This window comes from Lathyrus oleraceus, chromosome 4 (genome assembly GCF_024323335.1).
Source record: "Lathyrus oleraceus cultivar Zhongwan6 chromosome 4, CAAS_Psat_ZW6_1.0, whole genome shotgun sequence".
Classification (NCBI taxonomy): domain Eukaryota; kingdom Viridiplantae; phylum Streptophyta; class Magnoliopsida; order Fabales; family Fabaceae; genus Lathyrus; species Lathyrus oleraceus.
The window spans coordinates 482,193,759-482,213,987 of NC_066582.1; the positions used below are offsets into that span (position 1 = coordinate 482,193,759).

The following is a 20,229-nucleotide window of genomic DNA, read 5'->3' on the forward strand; positions in this document are numbered from 1 at the left end:
TTTTCTATTAGTATAGAATGAATTTTTTGTGAAACCTTTCTTAATGGCGGATTGAAATATTTGAGATTCTGAATTATCTACTTTTAATATATAAAAGTTATTTTATAATGATGAAGATATATAATATCTGTTATATATGTGTAATTTTTTCAGATGTATGATCAAGTATGATCATTTTGAATTATAGAGCCTGAGTGAGTACTATAATAGAGAATATTCAAAATGGTAGATGAAGAATTACATTTTAAAACTATTTTGAGGAGGAAGAATGCTGCAAAAGCCAGAATTTATAGAAAGAGTGTTATTGATGACAAGAAATCTAAGAGGTTGAAAACTGCTCTAAAAGAAAACGGTACATTTGATAAAAGACGCGGCAATGACTCAACAACTTTGAGGATACCACTATCAGAACTTTCGCCAAACATACTAAATGACGGTCGTGGTATAGCCAACGTTGAAGTAAGTCGTCAACTTCATTCGTCCTTAAAGACTAAGCCAAGTACCAATAATAATATCAGATCAAAAAGGATATCAAGCAGAAACATTACCAAATTATGAGTTAACTTATCTAAGAGGTTTGACAATACATTTGCTGCAACAACATCAAACCAAGATCCAATACCAGAATTGCAACTCAATGAGCTTTTTGCATCTGATAGTGGAGACGATAATATGAATGATGAATCTGACGGTATATTCTTAATTATTTTTCATTTGAGTTAATTTGTTTATGATATGTCATAGAATATTACAATATTCTTAACACAATAAATGTTATGTCAAAAGGTTACAGTTCAGCAACAAATTCAAGTTTTGATGAAGATGAAATGTCTAATGGAACAGATGCTATGGAAACTTTTGAAATTACATCAGGTATTTTAAAATGATTTACTATAAATAATATTTTATTATTATGAAATACAACTCATTTAACATATGAATTAAATACTATTGATGATCAGGAGGGTATTATGATATAGGGGATCCTGTCATTGAATGTCAATATTGTGGTGCAAATATGTGGTATTCGGAAAGGAAAAACAAATGTCGTCATGCGTCCAATCCTAAATTTTCCATGTGTTGTGGATCAGGAAAAGTTCAGTTACCTTTGTTAAAACCCGCTCCTAAAGTTCTACAACATCTGTTGTTTGACAACGAATCATGTGAATCAAAAAATTTCCAACAACAAATTCGAATGTACAACGTTATGTTTGCATTTACATCTCCCGGTGCGAAAGTGGACAATCGATTTAACAACGGTAGATGCCCTCCCAATTTTCGTATCCAAGGTCAATCATGTCACCGAATAGGAAGCATGTTACCGATGCCAGGTCAAAATCCACGATTTGCACAACTATATGTTTATGGCACTGAGAATGAAATTGAAAACAGAATGCATGGATTCAGGTTAGATATCTATTATTTTTCAAACTTTAAATTTATTTATTTAAGAAACTTGCAATAAACTGTTTCAACTCTTTTCATTATAGGTCAAAAAGTGGAGTTGATGTTAATATTGTGAGAAAACTATCTGAAATGTTATATGAACATAATGTTCATGCACAATCATTTCGCATGGCAAGGGACAGACTTTGTGAAGAAGGTGTTTCTGATTTAAAACTTCATTTAATATCTGAACGAAGAAATGATGGAAGGATATATAATCAACCAACTGTATCCGAAGTAGCTGCTTTAATTGTTGGAGATGTCGACACTGCAGAAAAAAGAGACATTATAGTGCAAAAACAATGTGGCGAACTTCAAAGGATAGATGAGTATCATACCAGTTATTTAAGATATCAGTACCCATTATTATTTCCATATGGTGAGGATGGATATAGACCTAATGTGAGGCACCGTGATAAAGGGACAAATATTCGCCACTTCACAGACATAACACAGTCAGAACAGAACAATAAAGATATTCCTTGGGAAGAAGCAACAAAGCGAAATCGACTTACAATAAGAGAGTGGTTGGCCTTTAGAATTCAATCAAGATCTAATGAAGCACAAACATTGTTGCGATCAAGGAGACTTTATCAACAATTTTTGGTAGATGGTTTTACAATGATGGAATCAGAAAGACTTAGGTGGCTTCGAAATAATCAGTCAAAACTGAGGGTTGGCAAGTATCACAATTTGAATGAATATAATTCAAATGGAGAAACGCACGGGTCAAACACAGGTAAGAGGGTTGTGCTACCTTCTTCATACGTTGGTAGTCGTAGATATATGGATCAACTATACTTTGACGGAATGGCAATATGCAGCTATGTCGGATTTCCAAATCTTTTCATTACATTCACATGTAACCCCAACTGGCCTGAAATTCAGCGTTTGCTTGGTTCTGTTCATCTAAAAGCATCAGATTGTCCTGACATCATTTCAAGAGTCTTTAAAATGAAATTTGATGAGGTTTTGTCTGATCTCACAAAGAAAAGTCTATTGGGGAAAGTTCTTGCATGTGAGTAACTTATTCCATATTCAATTAATCGTATTGTTATTTTCAAATTTATCATTCGTGTGCTGACTATTGTATATATTTTATATATTTATTTTTATAGATATGTATACAATTGAGTTTCAAAAGAGAGGATTACCACATGCTCACATCTTAATTTTCCTCCATCCATCTAACAAATATCCAACTCCAAGTGATATTGATCGCATTATTTCAACTGAAATACCTGACCAAGATACCAATGAAGAGTTGTGTAATTTGGTTAAAACTCACATGATTCATGGCCCGTGTGGATTTGCAAATCGATCTTCACCGTGCATGAAAGATGGAAAATGTTCTAAATATTTTCCAAAACAGTTTCAGCCCGAAACAATTGTTGATCAAGATGGGTTTCCGGTATATAGAAGAAGGGACAATGGACATACAGTTCTTAAGAATGGAATTCAAGTCGATAACCGGAATGTTGTTCCATATAATGCAAAGTTGTTGACAAAGTACCAAGCTCACATAAACATGGAATGGTGCAATCAAAGTACATCGATTAAGTACTTATTCAAGTACATCAACAAAGGTTACGACAGAATCACCGCTGCCATTGTACTGAATGATGATGGAACTTCCAACCAGCCGCAGAATATTGATGAGATCAAACAGTATATTGATTGTAGGTACATTTCTAATATATCACTTGAAATATGATGTCATACAATTTATCTATTTCAACTAAAAGTGTGCAATTTTTATTTACATGCATGGTGTAGAAAATTTTATATGTACACTGTTTTGACTATATGTGTTATAATAAAATTTATATATTCTGTCTACAATAATCATTCTATTAATTTTAAATCCATTGCCTTTCATTATATTATTTGTAGGTACGTTTCACCGAGTGAAGCATCTTTGAGGATATTCTCCTTTCCAATCCATGGTAGAAAATCAGCTGTTGAGAGACTGTACTTTCATTGTAAAGGTCAAAATTCGGTATATTACACTGATTTTGATCGTATCAATACAGTTCTGGAAAAACCAAGTGTAACTGAATCGATGTTTACATCATGGTTCGAAGCAAATTGCAAGTATCCTGAAGCACAAAATTTAACTTACAGCAAAATCTCAATGATAAATAGAATGTTTATTCATAACATTAACAATGGAATGTTTATTATATATCAATATACCAATAAATTGTAAAAATATTTTTATATTATATTTTTTGATTATTTCCTTAATATAGTATACAAAAAAATTAAGCAAATTATATTACTATAAATTAATAATGTTTTACTTTATTATGTCCCAAACTGGAAAAAGTTATTTGTGGAAATTTTTTGAACTCATTTATTGATCATTTAACATCCATTACATTAAAAAAAACTCTTATGCAATAAATTTGTGTACGTTGATCCAACCATATATATATAATATATAATATATATATATAAACAAAAAATTATATTATATTTTAATTTTTTTAAAATAAATTATTGCACTTGCGCGACCCGTGCGAACGCACGGGTCCTTTACTAGTATTCTTCAAAAGTTAAATACTTTTATTCTGCAACACTTCACGAAGTATTGTTTATTTTCGAATTCAAATATATTACAACACTTGAATTTAAACTCACTACAACACAAATGTTGTCTATTTCTAAATTCAAAACTAATCTTTACTTGCATATTTACTTGTCATTTTAAAACACACTTAGTATTACTAATTTTAATAATTTACAACAATAAATCGATGCTACAAACTATCCTTATTGAGATGGAAATATTTGACACACACACACAACATATATATATAATATATATAATATATATATATATTATATATATATTTGACATATATATATATATATATATATATATATATATATATATATATATATATATATATATATATATATTATTTTTTGAAATGCTACATTTTAAAAAATTATGTCCAAAATATTACACTTTCAATTTTTTGTGTGATTATTCGCCTATACTTTTTTTTCCGTATTTTCTGTTTACCTATGAATTTAAGTAAAATTTCTGTATAAAATACGTAACCTGTGAATTTTATTTTACAATAATTTTTTTCAAAAAATATTAGCAGGTAATATTTCTTTCTGCAAAAAATTTTCTTAAACCCGAAGGCAAACGAAAAAAAGAAATATGGTAGTGGATTGCAATCTCTTTGTGATGTGGTGTCGAAGCCGGTTTTGTCTAATTACTCTTTATGGTGGAGAGATATTCGGTTAGTTTGTGGTACTCCTTTTGGCGGTCATGATTGGTTTTGTGATTCAATTTCTTGTAAATTGGGAAGAGGCAATTCTCTTCTTGCTTGGAAGCATTGTTGGTTGGGAAATATTTCTCTTAAACTTCTTTTTCCTCGTTTATTTGAGGTTTGTTCTTTTCCTAATGCTCTTGTGATTAATTGTGGTTTATGGGAGAATGAGGGTTGGAGTTGGAAGGTGGGTGTTGATTCTACCTTATTAGTAGGTGAATTATTGGAGGATTGGAAGGAGTTAACAGAGATCTTAAAGGATGTAAAATTGTGTATGAATGAGGTTGATAAATTAATTTGGTGGAGAGATGTGGAGGGCTTTTCGGTTAGGAATGCTTTTAAACGTTTGTACTCATTGAATGCGGTTAACCATATTGGGAGTGATTTTAGACGTTGTGAACTTAAAAGATTATGGAAAGCTATTATTCCGTGTAAAGTCAAGTTGTTTGGGTGGAGATGGATCTTGGGAGCCTTACCGACGAGAAAAGAACTTTCGCATAGAGGTGTGATTTTAGGTGTGGAGGGTTCTTTTTGTCCCTTATGTGAGTTAGAAGAGGAATTTGTTGGTCACATTTTTCTTAAGTGTTGTAAAGTTAAAACCATTGGAAGGAAGTGTTCTCATGGTTTGGAGTGGATTTTGATGATATATTGGATTTTTCGGATATTGATACTATTGTTACCGGAGAAGATGTGTTGTTATTTTTATCTAATTCTTTGGATGGAAGAGTGAAGTCGTCTCTTTTCGCGTTTATTTGGTCTTTGGTTTGTTGGAGCATTTGGAATGCGAGAAATAATTTGGTTTTTAAACATTCCATTTGGAATGTGGTAGAGATTTTATTGATTATTAAATCTGTTGGGTGGGATTGGATTTCTATTTTGTCTAAGGGGAGTATAGATATTAATAGAGAATTATGGTTTGATAATCCTGCAAGTTTCATTGGATTGTAACTTTTCCCTTTGTATTGGGTTGCACCCCTTGTGCGTATTAATACAAGTGCTTATCAAAAAAAAATATTGAAAGGACTTCGACAAACTCTCACAAAAATTTAAAATATATATGGTATTCTCATACGGTGATGCTGTGTGGAATTGAATTCTTGAAAAGTCGGTGGAAATGACTCATGCATACTTGTCGTATGTTCTAAGATTCTTATCATAAAAGCAGCTCTTAAGTATTTCTACACATCACTACTCCAACTTTAAGGTCCGTATATGGATTTTGATCTGCTTTTGTGAACTATCACTATCTTGTATGTAACAAGTACCGTACCATCTTCTTCTTAATTAACTGCTCTCACCAATCCTTTTCCCAATTTAAAGAAGATACAAAGATAGGTATGTATTTGCTATTTTTAGAGAGGAAAAGAAACCATGACCGTTTCTTTATATCTCTCATGTATTGACGGAGGCGAGTGGGTGGGAATGGGCATGTGCCCCCACTATATTTTTAAAAAATTAAATATCATCTTTATACATTTATTTTGTAATTAATAAAAAATATTTGTCTAAAATAGCATAATATATTAATTAATTAAAAGATATTTTTATTATGAATATATTGTTATTTATGGTCCTCTTTAAGATATTTGTGAGTTTTTGATTTTAAATGTGTATTTTAAAACTAAAATATATTTAACTAAAATATAATCAAATTTATTTTGTGCTTAATTTTAAAACAATTTTTCATAATATTTTTATTAAAATTAAAAATTGTTTTATACATTTTAATTTTAACACTAAAATATCATTACAAAAGATTCCAAACAACTGTTCATCATTAATTACTTATATATAGATATAAATAGATAAATATTTTTATTGATAATAAAATTTCAAAAATTATACAAATAAAAAAATTGAGAAAGTTATTAAATATTTTATCAAAAAATATCTTATAAAAATTAAATACGATAATATTTCTGCTTTAAAAAAATAAATGATAAATATATCATAGGTTACATATTCATATTAATATATGATGCCCTCACTACTTAAAATTTTGGCTTCGTATATATATATATATATATAATATATATATATATATATATATATATATATATATATATTCTATATATATATATATATATAATATATATATATATATATATATATATATAATATAATATATCTATATATATATATAATATATATCTATATATATATCTATATATATATCTATATATATATATAATATATATATATATCTATATATATTATATATATATATATATATAATATATATATATATATATATCTATATATCTATATATTATAATATATTATATTCTATATATATATATATTATCCACACTCTATCTTTTTTTAATTATTCTCAAATCTAATTATAAAAGAAAATAATATTTTTAGTTTGATTTAGTAAAATAAATTCACTCTTTATATATATTATTATCAATATATTTTATATATTATATCCTATAACATATTAACTTTTCAATCGATATAAAAAAAAATTATTAATTAATAACCTCATTAATCTAAAGTGGTAAATTGGCGTTTCCACCTTTTAATAGGGAACAAGCGCAATTGGTTATAAATGACATATATTTTATTTTTTAATTATTAATATTTTAATTTTTAAAATTAATTATTATAACATATATAACAAATTATTAATTAATAAAAAAATTTAAAAATTAAATATTAATGTTATATAATTAAATGTGGATTACATATTTTAGAAATATGTGTTTAGATTATTGGTTATAACCTCATTAATCTAAAGTGGTCATGATTCTGCACACCCAATGTCGTATCTCGCGTATAGGTCTCATTGGATTCACCTTAAGTGCTTGATACGAAGTCCCGAAATTTGATCATCAGTCCTAAGCAATTCATGTCATTCTCATAAGTTGTGTGTAGATAGGTAGGTGTCGCCATAACTGCGTTCGTTGCTCATGTTTTCATAGTTAGATTGTGTTGTTTGTGTTGATGAGGTTACGGTCGGACAATAGTCAAGTTGGTTGAATGGTGACATTTGTGTGAATGTTTGGGTGGGGAAAAAGGGAAATTATTGTTGTGGTGTTTGGTAGTCTATGTATGTTTTCTTTGATTGTTAGGAGTTTTGGCAAGTGTATGACGGGTTAGTTGGTTGAGTTTGTTGATGTTGATATTAATAAAAATGTTGTGGTTGTTGTTGGTATGGCATATGTCTTTGGTTTTGTGGTTGTGTGAGTGACATGTATTGGTCATGGGTTGAGGTGTTTGTTGGTTGGTAATTTTGTGCGGTTGGAGGTTAAGTGTAAGTGTATTGGGTAGGAGGTTAAATGTTGGATGATGAAGCATGTTGGCGTGGATATACTAAATACTCGAGTTCGAATAGAAACTCAGTTGTAACTGATCTATACCAATACATGTAATTAAGAGTTGGTTTAGATTCGGTTGGCATTATAGCGTCAGTTAAGACTAGGTTACGATGACACTTCCATTGATGATACTTGACTTTGGCGTTGTTTGTCCAATCTTCGTAGGTCCATTGGTTTTAGACTTTAATATTGTGAAGTTTTCTGAAGCACCTCGATGGACTTGAGATTTCTTGATGCATGTCGATTTGAAGTTTCACATTATCAATATGGTGCATCTCCACAATAGTGAACATGATAATCCACGTTGTTGCAGTCCAAACGCAACATCTTTTTAATTTGATTCATGATGATCTTGTAAACTCATATATGGCCTCCAAATAAACTGTTGTAGAAAAATAAATTACTTTAGTATATATATATATATATATATATATATATATATATATATATATATATATTATATATATATATATATATATATATATATATATATATAAATAATTTAGTGGTATATAGGCTAAGTAAGTTTGATTGGTGCCTTGGTGCAGGCTTTTGTAAAGGCGCATATAAGCCATGTTGACCTATTGGCCCCTCTATTGTATTTTGGCTTGATGCGCCAATTCATCTAGCTGGGACTAGGAAACATATTTTACAATATATCAGCTCAAAACACCGACTTCACTACAAATATACATATGTCTCTGATGTATTAGAATTTGGTTTCTGAAATATCGATGTTATCCGATTTATAATAAATAGAAAATCAAATTTCTTGCATTTCAAATAGAGAACAGAGATAAGGTTAATGTATGGTCCAGTCTCACAAATTATATATCTAAATCTCGTTTTTTTAAACCAATCACGTCAAATTTTACCAGCTAAAGGTTCGAGATGATGAAAATATTGAAAGCATGTTTATTAGCCATGAACATTTAGGGTTCATCTATATTGAGTTGTATAATTTACTCCATCAATATCAACAATCCCAAGTGTTTGAACAATCCCAAATATTTGATCAATATAAAATATTAGATCAATCTCAAAAAATTTATCAATCTCAAATTTTTGAACAAGTTGAGCTACCAACTTCAATGATATCGGTTGATGATGTTGGCGATGAAGAAGAAGAAAGTGGCGCACATGTTGATTATATGGTGAATTTTTTTGGAACATGTGAGTACTCTGCACTCAGTGAATCTAAACATTAAGATTAAATCCATTACATTTATGATATGTTTATTGTTCCCCTCATCACATGACTAACATGAATTTGAATGAGGATGAGTCATCCTCTAATCTCTGGTATAAGAACTGGTTATGAAAGAATGACTATCAGACGGGAACTAGTATCAAAATAGTTGACCAGACAGGATCTGGTTTAGAAAGTTGTCTATCAAATGCGAACTGATGCGAACTGGTATCTGTAAATGAATTTCCAGACAGGAAGTGGGCCTTGAAATGATTTTCCAGTCTTCAGTCGAGTGCCCTATTGATCTGGCATGATATCCACATTGCATATCAGGATCATACCCATGTGAGTATGGTTGTGGAAACGACTTGAGAGATTTGGGCTCCACCAACGAGTTTTAAATACGATCTGGAAAAAGTTGACTATGTGTCATTGGAATTGGATCGAGTGGAACATTCCTTCTTCCCAAATTGTTTGTTCTGGGGTTTATGATGGTTTTGATGTTGATTATGATATCGTTGATCTGAATGAGGAGCGGTCAAGGGTTGCTGGTATGGCGCTCTAGGCATTGTTGGTTGTGTGTGGTCCTGGAAATGATGACTATTGAAAAGATGAGAGACCATAAGGTCCTGTTGGTGCACCAAGAGAATTTTGGGGAAGATTTTGTTTTGGTCTTCATCTGCGTTTACATACATTTATTTGTAGTTATTTCAAAAAGAGAAAATCATTTATTTTGAAAATTGCAAATTAAATTTTGGGTTCTGTTGAAAAAATAGATCAATGCACGTATGATTTTTTTCTGCCCCTCTCTTTTTTTTTCATTTTTTCTTTTTTTATAAAAAAGATTGCCACTTATCTTTCGTTGAGTGTCTCTTTTTTTTCTTCTTTGAAGTCAGTTCTGCCCCCTTTAAAAAATAGGCAACCGCCTCTCCCTTTATTCCCTTCGGAAATTAGGGTTTTCTCCCTTAGATTTAATGGGCTTGAACTTGAAAGGCTAATACAGATTCTGGTTTGCACATCATTTTATTTTTTTATGTTTTTATTTTGATTTTGCCTATTTTTTTTATCTTTTTTTAGGTTCTAAAAATAATATAAAAATAGATAAATAAAATATAAGCAAATTTTTTTCTTTCTCTTTTCTTTTATTATTAATTAAAAAAAGGATTAAGTTTTTTGATCCGAAAAATAGAGGTATTTATATATTTTTATCCTTAGATTTAGATTTGTTTATGTTTAAATTTATTTTATAATTAAAAAAATATCCTAACGTCTAAAAATAATAATAATAATAATAATTTTACCCTTAATAAAATAGCAAAGTTTTAAAAAAGAAGATTAAGTTTTTATTTAAAAAATAAATAATATGTATCTAAAAAAGGAGGGAGATATTTGTATTTAATTTCATTATTTTTATATTTAAGTTTTTTATTTAAGTGATTGCCTAGATTTATTTTATTAAAAAATTTATTTAAAAAATCAATCATTTTTTTCTTAATGTTTAAAAATAAAAAAATAAATAGTAATAAGTGTGGATATTGTGATCATTAATTTATTTTAATTGTGTTTAAAATAATAATAAATAAAAAATAGGAAGAAAGGAAACAAATCTCGGAGTATTTGCTTTCTTTGTTTACTTTAATTTTGTCTTCTTCTTTTTTTATTATTATTTTAAGTTTTTATTAAGCTTTAAAAAAAGAAGAAAGTTGTTTTTACATTATTTAATATTTATCTTCATATTTAGAATTATTTAATGTGCACTTAGATTTATAATTTCTTTTATTAAAATTTCAAAAAAAAATCATAAAATATCCTAATATCTAAAAAATATTTTGTGTAAAAAAAAGATGTCTAAAAAATAAAAATAAATTACCCTTTTTTGTTTTTTTTATATAACTATTTTTTAGATATTTTATTTAATTACAAATTTAAAATATTTGTTTCTTTCTTTTATTAAAGATAAATTTTAAAATAAATAAATAAAAGATGAGCAAATAATTTTTTTTTTAAATGGTAACTTTCTTTTTCTCTTTTTTTTCTTTCTTTTTCTCTTTTCTATCTTTCTTTTTCATTTTTTCAAAAAAAAAAAGGAAGAATAATTATTTTTTTTCAAAATAAAAATTACAAAAGAATATTTGTGTTAGTATTTATTTTATTTGAGTGCCACATCTTTTGCCTTTTTTTTTATTAAAACAAATTAATTTTTTAAAAATGATGATAATAAAATAACAAAAGAGAATAATTTTTTTTTATCTTTGTGTTTACATTTGATTTTCTCTTATTTTGGTTATTGTTTATTTATGTTGTGTGTTTATTTTCACTTTTAATATTATTTGCTATTATTATTATTATTATTATTATTTTCTTTATCATATCCCCAATTGTCAAGTGTATCCCCATATTTTGTTTGTAATTGTTTAATTATATTTATTGTTTTTATTTTCCATTAAGTTAGAATAAAATAATTAAATAGATAATAGACAAAACAAATAAAATCAACCATTTTTCGAAAAAATAATAATAATAATAATAGGCGTTTGATCCAATGTCAAGTCATTTTTCTCAAGTCAAACCATCAACCATTTCAACTCAATTTCACTTTCACATTCAATCATTTTTCAAACCTTTTCTTATTAAAATTAGAAGAAAAAGACTACCTGGGTGAAAGGTCAAGTCATAGTCTCGAATGTTAGGCACAAGTTATAAGAGTTTGCAAACCATAAGCGTTCGTCTTCCTTTCAAAACACTTATAAATATTCAAACTCTTTTCATAATAAAATTGAAAGAAAAAGATTATCTAAGGTTCAGTCGTAGTCCTGAGTATTAGACCCAAGTTGTAAAAACTTGCAAGTTATAAATACTCGTCTTTCCAACTCAAAAAGACTTTTAACCAATCAAACTTTGTTTCTCCCCGTCGTGCGATCTTTAAAACTTTTTCAAAAACGAAAGACATTTTATCTTAAGATGATGCAAAACAATGCTTTATCCACAACCATTAAGTTAAGATAATATGCATTTTCTTATGAATGTTGATTCGTAAATCCATTCAATGTGATGAAAACTTCTGTTTCTCACATGTTTTGGGTAAGTACTATTTTTTCCGATTGACACAAAATAACTTTCGCTAAAATCAACCAACAAATAAACATTTTCTACCCAGAACTACGTAATCCTTGAGTTCTCTTTGCACCCGGAGATACATAGGAGCAGGATCTGTAAAGTATGTCAGACACATTAATAAAAAATCAAAAAATATTTTATCTTTTCTTTTGATCCCATTCTTTCTTTCCCTCTTAATAACTCGGGAAGTCTAACATTTCTAAGTTAACACTGACGCGCACAACTAACCTAATGGTTCCCATTGAGTACAACAAACGTGAGAGGTGCTAATACTTTTTCCTTGCGTAATCGACTCCTGAATCCTGATTTGGTTACGGTGACCATATCTTATCCTTTATTTTAGGGGTTTTATCAATTTTACCCTTTCCTTTTTAGGAATAAATAAAGTTCGGTGGCGACTCTGTTCAGTCGATCATGCGAGTGTGTGATTTTGCTTCACTAAGTCGTGTTCTCATTTTTTGAGGTACGACAGATGGAGACTCTGCTGGGGACGTCGGTTTCCCTAAGTGAGTCAAGCCTAGTTAGGTCATTTGTGTGCCTTTGTTTGTTTACTTGTGTGGCTTTTCTTTATTGTTTTTGTTATCTTTATTTTCATATTGATATAATCTATTGTATTGGTTCCATTATGCTTTGGTACTTGGATACTCTGATTGCAAACCTTATGGGAAAGACTCTCTACCCGAGTCTCGAATGAAAATATAAGATAGGACGAGGTTGAGTAAGTGCGGGTCCATGAGATGAATTTCTCGTTGGGTCGGTACGAGAACCTCAATTAGAGTAGATCCTTTGGAGAATGTCGTCTCCCGACAAGTATGTTGTCGTAAGCTTCGATATTTTCATTAGGATCCATGACTCTAAGGACCTTTTGTAGAACCTTAATCCTTTTGGCCAACTAGGAATGATGAATTTATCGTTGGATCTATGCAAGAAACCCACTTAGAGTAGATTCTTTGAATGAAGTTGATGTCTGACAAGTAAGTTGCTGCAGGTAGCAAACAGTCTAATGGATCCATGACTCTAGGAACTTTTTGTAAACCTAGACCATACCTGGTGAAAACCTTGTTCTATATGAAGCAATCAGATTTATCCATACCTCAAACCTATGAACTTATGCAAAAAAAATGCATCACATTCATCTGTATGCATTACATCTACATCATAAAACGCAAACTCTTAGTTGTCTCATATTTGTTTCAGGAATTGAGAACTTGAAAATGATAACTCCAAGAAGAAAAACTTTCTCACTTAAGTACAAGGAACCTAAGCTTGACAGTTTGCAAGGATTGATCTCTGAATTGACTCTAAATAAGCGTAGTGACTTTGAAAAAGACTATGGGAAAATTTTGAACCTTCTGTTTAAGAAAATTGACTATGGGATTATCAGCTCTCTGGCACAATATTATGATTTGCCTCTACGTTGTTTCACATTTTCTGATTTTCAACTAGCTCATACATTGGAAGAAGTTGAGAGAATTATGGGTCTAAAGTTGAAGGATTTCAATCCATCTCCAAAGCTTGAAGAGGAAGTGGGACCAAAGAAGATAATGTTAGTCCTAGGGACAGATGTCCCAACTGTTCTAGCTAATTGGATCGAGAAAGGGTGTTTTAAAGGTTTTGCCATGAGGTTCTTGGAAGAATTAGCTCTGAAATTTAAGAAAGCAAGAAATTGGAAAGCATTCTATGATGTGTTGGATCTATTGATCCATGGGATTATGCTCTTCCCAAACATTGAAAAATTTATGGATCATGTAGTCGTAGAAGTATTTCTCTCTGGCAATCATGTGTCGTTTCTCCTAGCTGACATTTACCATGTTTTTCACGCTCGACATGAAAAGAGGGGTGAAACTTTATTGTGTTGTGCTCCTTTGCTTTATACTTGGTTTATGCAACATATGCCCGAAAAAGGTCATTTCATAGCAAAAGAGCTTAAATATCCTCAAAGACTAGCTTCTCTCACCGCAAGTTCCATCAGATGGTATGTCAAAGAATGGGAAAGCCCAGACATCATTCTCAACTGTGGGTAATTCCCTAATGTTATGCTATTAGCAACTAAGGGTTGTATCAATTACAACCCTATGTTATCTCAGATGCAACACAACTACTCCATGAATGGTCCTCCTGAAGCCAAAGACTTACAACTATTTGTGCTCTTTGACATCCAAGTAAGTAATCCTGATGTGAGAACAATCCGAAAGACTTGGTTGAAGATTGTTAGAAAGGTAAAGAATTCGGAAAAATGAATACCCTTGTCAAAGAACCTTACACTAAATGGGTGAAATAGAGAGTTGAAGTAATCCATTTACCATTCATCTTTGATGCTTAGTTTTCCCTAAGGTTCCTGAGCTAAAACCTATACTTCCTGAGGATGTTGAGAAACTCAATGCTAAGGTTAAGGAGCTCGAATTGGAGAATATTGAGTTGCGGATTAAGATGAATTAAATTGCTTTGGAAAATCAAAAGTTGAAGGATGAACGTAAGGGGACAGCCAAGGAACTTGAAGATAGTAATAAGAGAGTCAGGTTATTGGAAGACCAAAAATATGATCTTGATCATATCCTTATAGGTTTTACATCGGTAGTCCAAACCAGAAAGGAAGAGCTCAAGAAAGCTTAATACAAAATTCATGAGTTATGAAAGATGCTGAATAACTCTCTTGTGGAAAAGAGGGAAGTTAAGCTCGACTTTGAAGCCAAGGTCCGTGAACTTAAGGACACTCTCAAGAAGTGAAAAGATAAGTTGTATAGCGAGGTCCTTCAGAAAGAGGAAGCTGAAAGGAACTGTCTCCGCCTCGAGTACCAGTTGGGAGAAGCTAATAGGAGGTTTGCAGCTTTGGAAAACCAAGAAGGCGATGCAACCTATTTGCTCTTAAAGAATGATTGTGTGAATTGGAGGAGGTTGTTGTAAGACCCCAATTTTGATCCTAAGATCCCTCATGCTATCTCATCACATGCATTGGCATTGGGATCACATCTTGGCATCCTCCTTACCCCTTATTCATTGGGTTTACATTGGGAGAGATCACCAAGCATCATGTGATTCTATCATACTTAATATTTTATCAATTTTTACTAACCAAAATACCAAAAATATGTCTTTGCACTTTGTCTAACTCTTTTGTAGGTAGTGTACATGCTCACCTTTGATTCATCGAGCTCGTATCTAGGGTTTAAGACTCTCAATGCAAAGAGATAAATCAAGAAGTGGTCTACTATGGCTCTAGATATCATATACGGATCCCTATGATCTTCACATATTATTTTGATCAAGAATTCATCAAGAGTTTGGAATTGGTTTGCTTTGGAAACCCTAGTTCATCTGGGTATCTTATGTAACTTCTTCAACAAGCTTCTTCAACAATTGATCAAATAATTTAAAATATACTTCAAAATTCATCATATTATGCATATATGATCTCCCGTTAGTTCCAAAGGTTAAGATAATTGCAAGTTAGCAAGTTGGTTGATGGTGGTTGACCAAAAGAATTCATTGATCAAAACTGGGTTCCCTAGACCCTATCTCCTACATTTTTTGTCATATTAAAATGATTCCAAGAGAAATGTTACTCTAAATGACATTCCAAAGAACTTTAATGTTGAGTTCTAGAGCTAGTTTTGCTTGGAAAGTCATTTTTGATGGTGAAAGATTATAGGTCAATTTGTCTAAACCCTAATTTGGAGGTCAACTTCTCAAGACCATAACTTGCTCAATTTTTATGAGATGAAAGATTTACAAGTTGCACAATAAAATTAAAGATGTCTATTGTAACACCCCGATTAAAATAAGAGAATTATTTAATTGAGTTAATATTATTTTATTAATTTAATTAAATAAAGTTGAATTATTGGATTATTATTATTATTATTATAAATGTTATTTATTTTAATAATAATTAAATAAATAAAATAATTGGAATATGAAGAGTGGAAGGGTAAAAGTGGAAATTGGATAAAAGAGGCCAAAGTGAGAACTCAGGTTGTTTTCACGTGTTTTTGCCTCAGAACCAGAGAAAGGGGGAGAAACGCTGAAGAGAAAGAGAAGGAAGAGGAAAAGGCCAAAGATTGCTCAGAGCTTCCTTCAATCCAAAGAGGTAAGGGGTCTGAACCATTTTAAACGATAATATGCGAGCAAATTCATGATATATGTTGGATTGTTGATGGATTTTGGGGATTTTAGGGAGATTGGGAAAGTTTGGGGTTTTGATGGAAAATCACGTTGGATGAAACTGTGTTTAGGCTGTAATTGAATATGTGTTTGGGTTAGTTGTGAATTTCCGAACGTATAGCTTTTTACGGGAGTTGAATCGGAGGTCCGGAAGTCCTCCAACGGCGGAAAATGCGGAGAACTCTGCATTCTGCCTTGTGTTAGCGCAGGGACTGCTGTTTTGTCTGCGTTAACCGGTTAACCCAGGGCGTTAACCGGTTAACACTGTTATATTTTGTGAAAATGTGCTGTTTTGCCTGCGTTAACCGGTTAACCCAGGGTGTTAACCGGTTAACACTGTTGCGTTTTGCCAGAAAATGTATTTTTCCTGCGTTAACCGGTTAACCCAGGGCGTTAACCGGTTAACACTGTTGCAGTGTGGAAAAATTGTTAATTTTTATGTTGTGAACACAATTGGTGAGTGGCCTACTGTAGTTAATTATGATGAGTAATGTTGTTGAGTTGTATGTCATGCTATTAATGATGATGATAACATGACCATATGATGCTGTTGTTGCTATGTTGATTATGATGCATGTTTGGTGTGCATGCATTCATGAAAGGCCGATGCCTAGTGATGAACGGACTGAGTTCCAATGATGTTGTTGACTCCGGGCTTTTGAGAGGCTTGGTTCCTTGTGGGGAACTCGGATTCTATGGTGATGAATCTGGGAGTGGTGATCCTGTAGTTGGTCACAAAATGGGTATACCGAGTCGTGTTGAGTCATGCATGGGTGTGTGCATTGCATTTGATATGTTGTTTTGTTGATGTTCATGAGTATGTGATTATGATGAATATGATGAGCTGTGTTGGCATATGTGAAATATATTTATGTTTATAATTCTGTCGTTATATTATTATTTAATAATGTAATTCTCACCCCTTCTGCATGTGTTTATGTTCATCTATGATGAGCAATGTGCAGATAAAGAGGAGTAGCTATTGTTGAGGTTTGAAGAATAAGTGTAGCGTTATTCTACAGAGTCGAGTCAAATGCTCTGGTCATGTGACACCGGGGTTATGGGATTCGATAGATAATTGGTTATCATTTACGTTGTTTATGATGACTAACATGTTGAGATGTTTTGTTGAGATAATGATGAAATATTTTATGAATTGTTATGTGATGAATGATGATATTGTGCTGTTGTCCGCTGCGAAGTTTTAAGTATTAAATAATATATGTTATGTTGAAATGAAATAAGTGTTATGTTGTAAGGAATGTAAACTCTTCTACATGTTGTACTCTGATAATATAATTAAATATGTCGTTCGGGTAGAAGGGTGTTACATTAGTGGTATCAGAGCATTGTCAGTCCAGTCGAGTCATAATGTGATGTTTTCCCTGTTGGTCGATTAGTGTAAATGACACTGTCGATATTTAACGGTTGTAGTGGTGTTGTGCAGAGTATGGCTGGAGAAAATGACCGTGCGATTGCTGAGGCTTTGGCTGCTATGGCGCAGGCTATGCAGGCGCAGCAGAATCCGTCGGTCGACGAGTTTAGGAATTTGGGAAGGTTTCTGAAGAATAACCCTCCTACATTCAAAGGGCGCTATGATCCAGATGGTGCTCAGATTTGGCTGAAGGAAATTGAGAAGATTTTCCGGGTGATGACGTGTACTGAAGCACAGAAGGTGCAGTTTGGTACGCATATGTTATCTGAAGAGGCTGAAAACTGGTGGGATAACACTCGCCAGAGAATTGCAGTACCAGGTGCTGAGATGACTTGGGAAAGGTTCAAGACGGCCTTTCTGGAGAAATATTTTCCTGCTGATGTGCGATGTAAGAAGGAGATGGAATTTCTAGAACTGAAGCAGGGTAACATGTCTGTTGCTGATTACGCTTCGAAGTTTGAGGAGCTGGTGCAGTATTGTCCTCATTATAATAATGCTGATGCTGAGGAATCCAAGTGTGTCAAGTTTGAGAACGGGTTACGTCCCGAGATCAAACAAGGCATTGGTTATCAGGAGATTCGTAGATTTCCTACACTGGTTAATAAGTGCAGGATATTTGATGAAGATAGCAAGGCTAGAACTGCTCATTACAAGAGTCTTAGTGAGAAGAAAATAAGGATCGTGGTAGTCCTTATGCATCTCCAAATGGTAAAGGTAAGCAGAAAGTGGCAGATGAGAAGAAGCCAAGTGGGGGAGGATCTCCCATAGCTGGTAAATGTTTCAAGTGTGGCGAGCCAGGCCACCGTGCTGATAGTTGTACCAAGAAAGTGTTGAGATGTTTCCGATGCGGTCAGGCTGGACATAGAGTTACTGAATGTAAGGATGCTGGTCCGACATGTTTTAATTGTGGCGAGAAAGGCCATATCAGTTCGCAGTGCTCGAAACCGAAGAAGGCGGCTACTGCAGCCCATACTACTGGTAGGGTGTTTGCTCTGAGTGGGGCTGAAGCTCCTAAAGAAGATAATCTGATTAAAGGTACTTGCTTGATTAATAATGTTGAATTGATTGCTATTGTTGACACTGGTGCTACTCATTCGTTTATTTCGTATGAGTGTGCGACTAGGATTGGTGTGATTATGTCGTCCCTAGGCGGGAGTATGGTGATAGATACTCCTGCTAATGGTTCTGTGGAGACTTCTGTTGTCTGTCGAGGTTGTCATTTGACGATCTTTGAGAGAGAGTTCGTGGTTGATTTGGTGTGCTTACCCTTGCACCAAATTGATATTATTCTGGGAATGAATTGGCTAGAATTCTATGGCGTGTTTATCAACTGCTATAGTAAGACGGTGCGGTTTTCTGAAGTTGGTGAGAATGATGAGGCAAGATTTCTATCTGCTAGGCAGGTGGGGAATCTGTGAAAGATGAAGCTCAGATATTCGCTTTATTTGCGTCTCTGCAAGCGGATAGGAAAGTGGTGAGTGTAGATTTTCCTGTTGTCTGTGAATTTCAGGATGTGTTTCCGGAGGATGTAAGTGAATTACCTCCAGAACGTGAAGTCGAATTTGCCATTGACTTAGTACCAGGTACGAGTCCAGTGTCGATGTCTCCTTATAGAATGTCGGCAACTGAATTAGTTGAATTGAAGAAGCAACTTGAAGAATTGCTTGAGAAGAAGTTTGTGCGTCCAAGTGTTTCTCCTTGGGGTGCACCAGTATTGTTAGTGAAGAAGAAAGAAGGTACGATGAGGTTGTGTGTCGATTATCGGCAGTTGAATAAGGTGACTATCAAGAATCGGTATCCATTGCCGAGGATTGATGATTTGATGGACCAGTTGGTTGGAGCTCATGTTTTCAGTAAGATTGATTTGCGGTCGGGTTATCATCAGATCCGAGTGAAGTCAGATGATATTGCGAAGACTGCTTTCCGTACGAGGTATGGTCATTATGAATACACTGTGATGCCGTTCGGTGTGTCTAATGCTCCAGGTGTGTTTATGGAATATATGAATCGTATATTTCATCCGTACCTTGATAATTTTGTTGTGGTGTTCATAGATGATATATTGATATATTCTAAGACGGAAGAAGAGCATGCAGGACATCTGAGGATTGTTTTGCAGGTGTTAAGAGAGAAGAAATTATATGCAAAGTTATCTAAATGTGAGTTCTGGTTGAAAGAAGTGAGTTTCCTTGGCCATGTGATTTCGAGTGGTGGGATTTCTGTTGATCCTGCTAAAGTTGTCGCTGTATTACAGTGGGAGACTCCGAAGTC

At 32.4% G+C, this 20,229-nt stretch overlaps 1 protein-coding gene across 1 annotated transcript; it reads left to right on the plus strand.

Annotated features, from left to right (window-relative positions):
* Positions 1 to 9,669: 9,669 nt before the first annotated feature.
* Positions 9,670 to 14,801, plus strand: LOC127138094 (uncharacterized). The gene is made up of 4 exons (XM_051064497.1): positions 9,670 to 9,796; positions 13,560 to 14,324; positions 14,409 to 14,581; positions 14,697 to 14,801. The coding sequence occupies exons 1-4, from the start codon at positions 9,670 to 9,672 to the stop codon at positions 14,799 to 14,801; spliced, it is 1,170 nt and encodes a 389-aa protein (XP_050920454.1).
* The last annotated feature ends 5,428 nt before the right edge of the window (positions 14,802 to 20,229 follow it).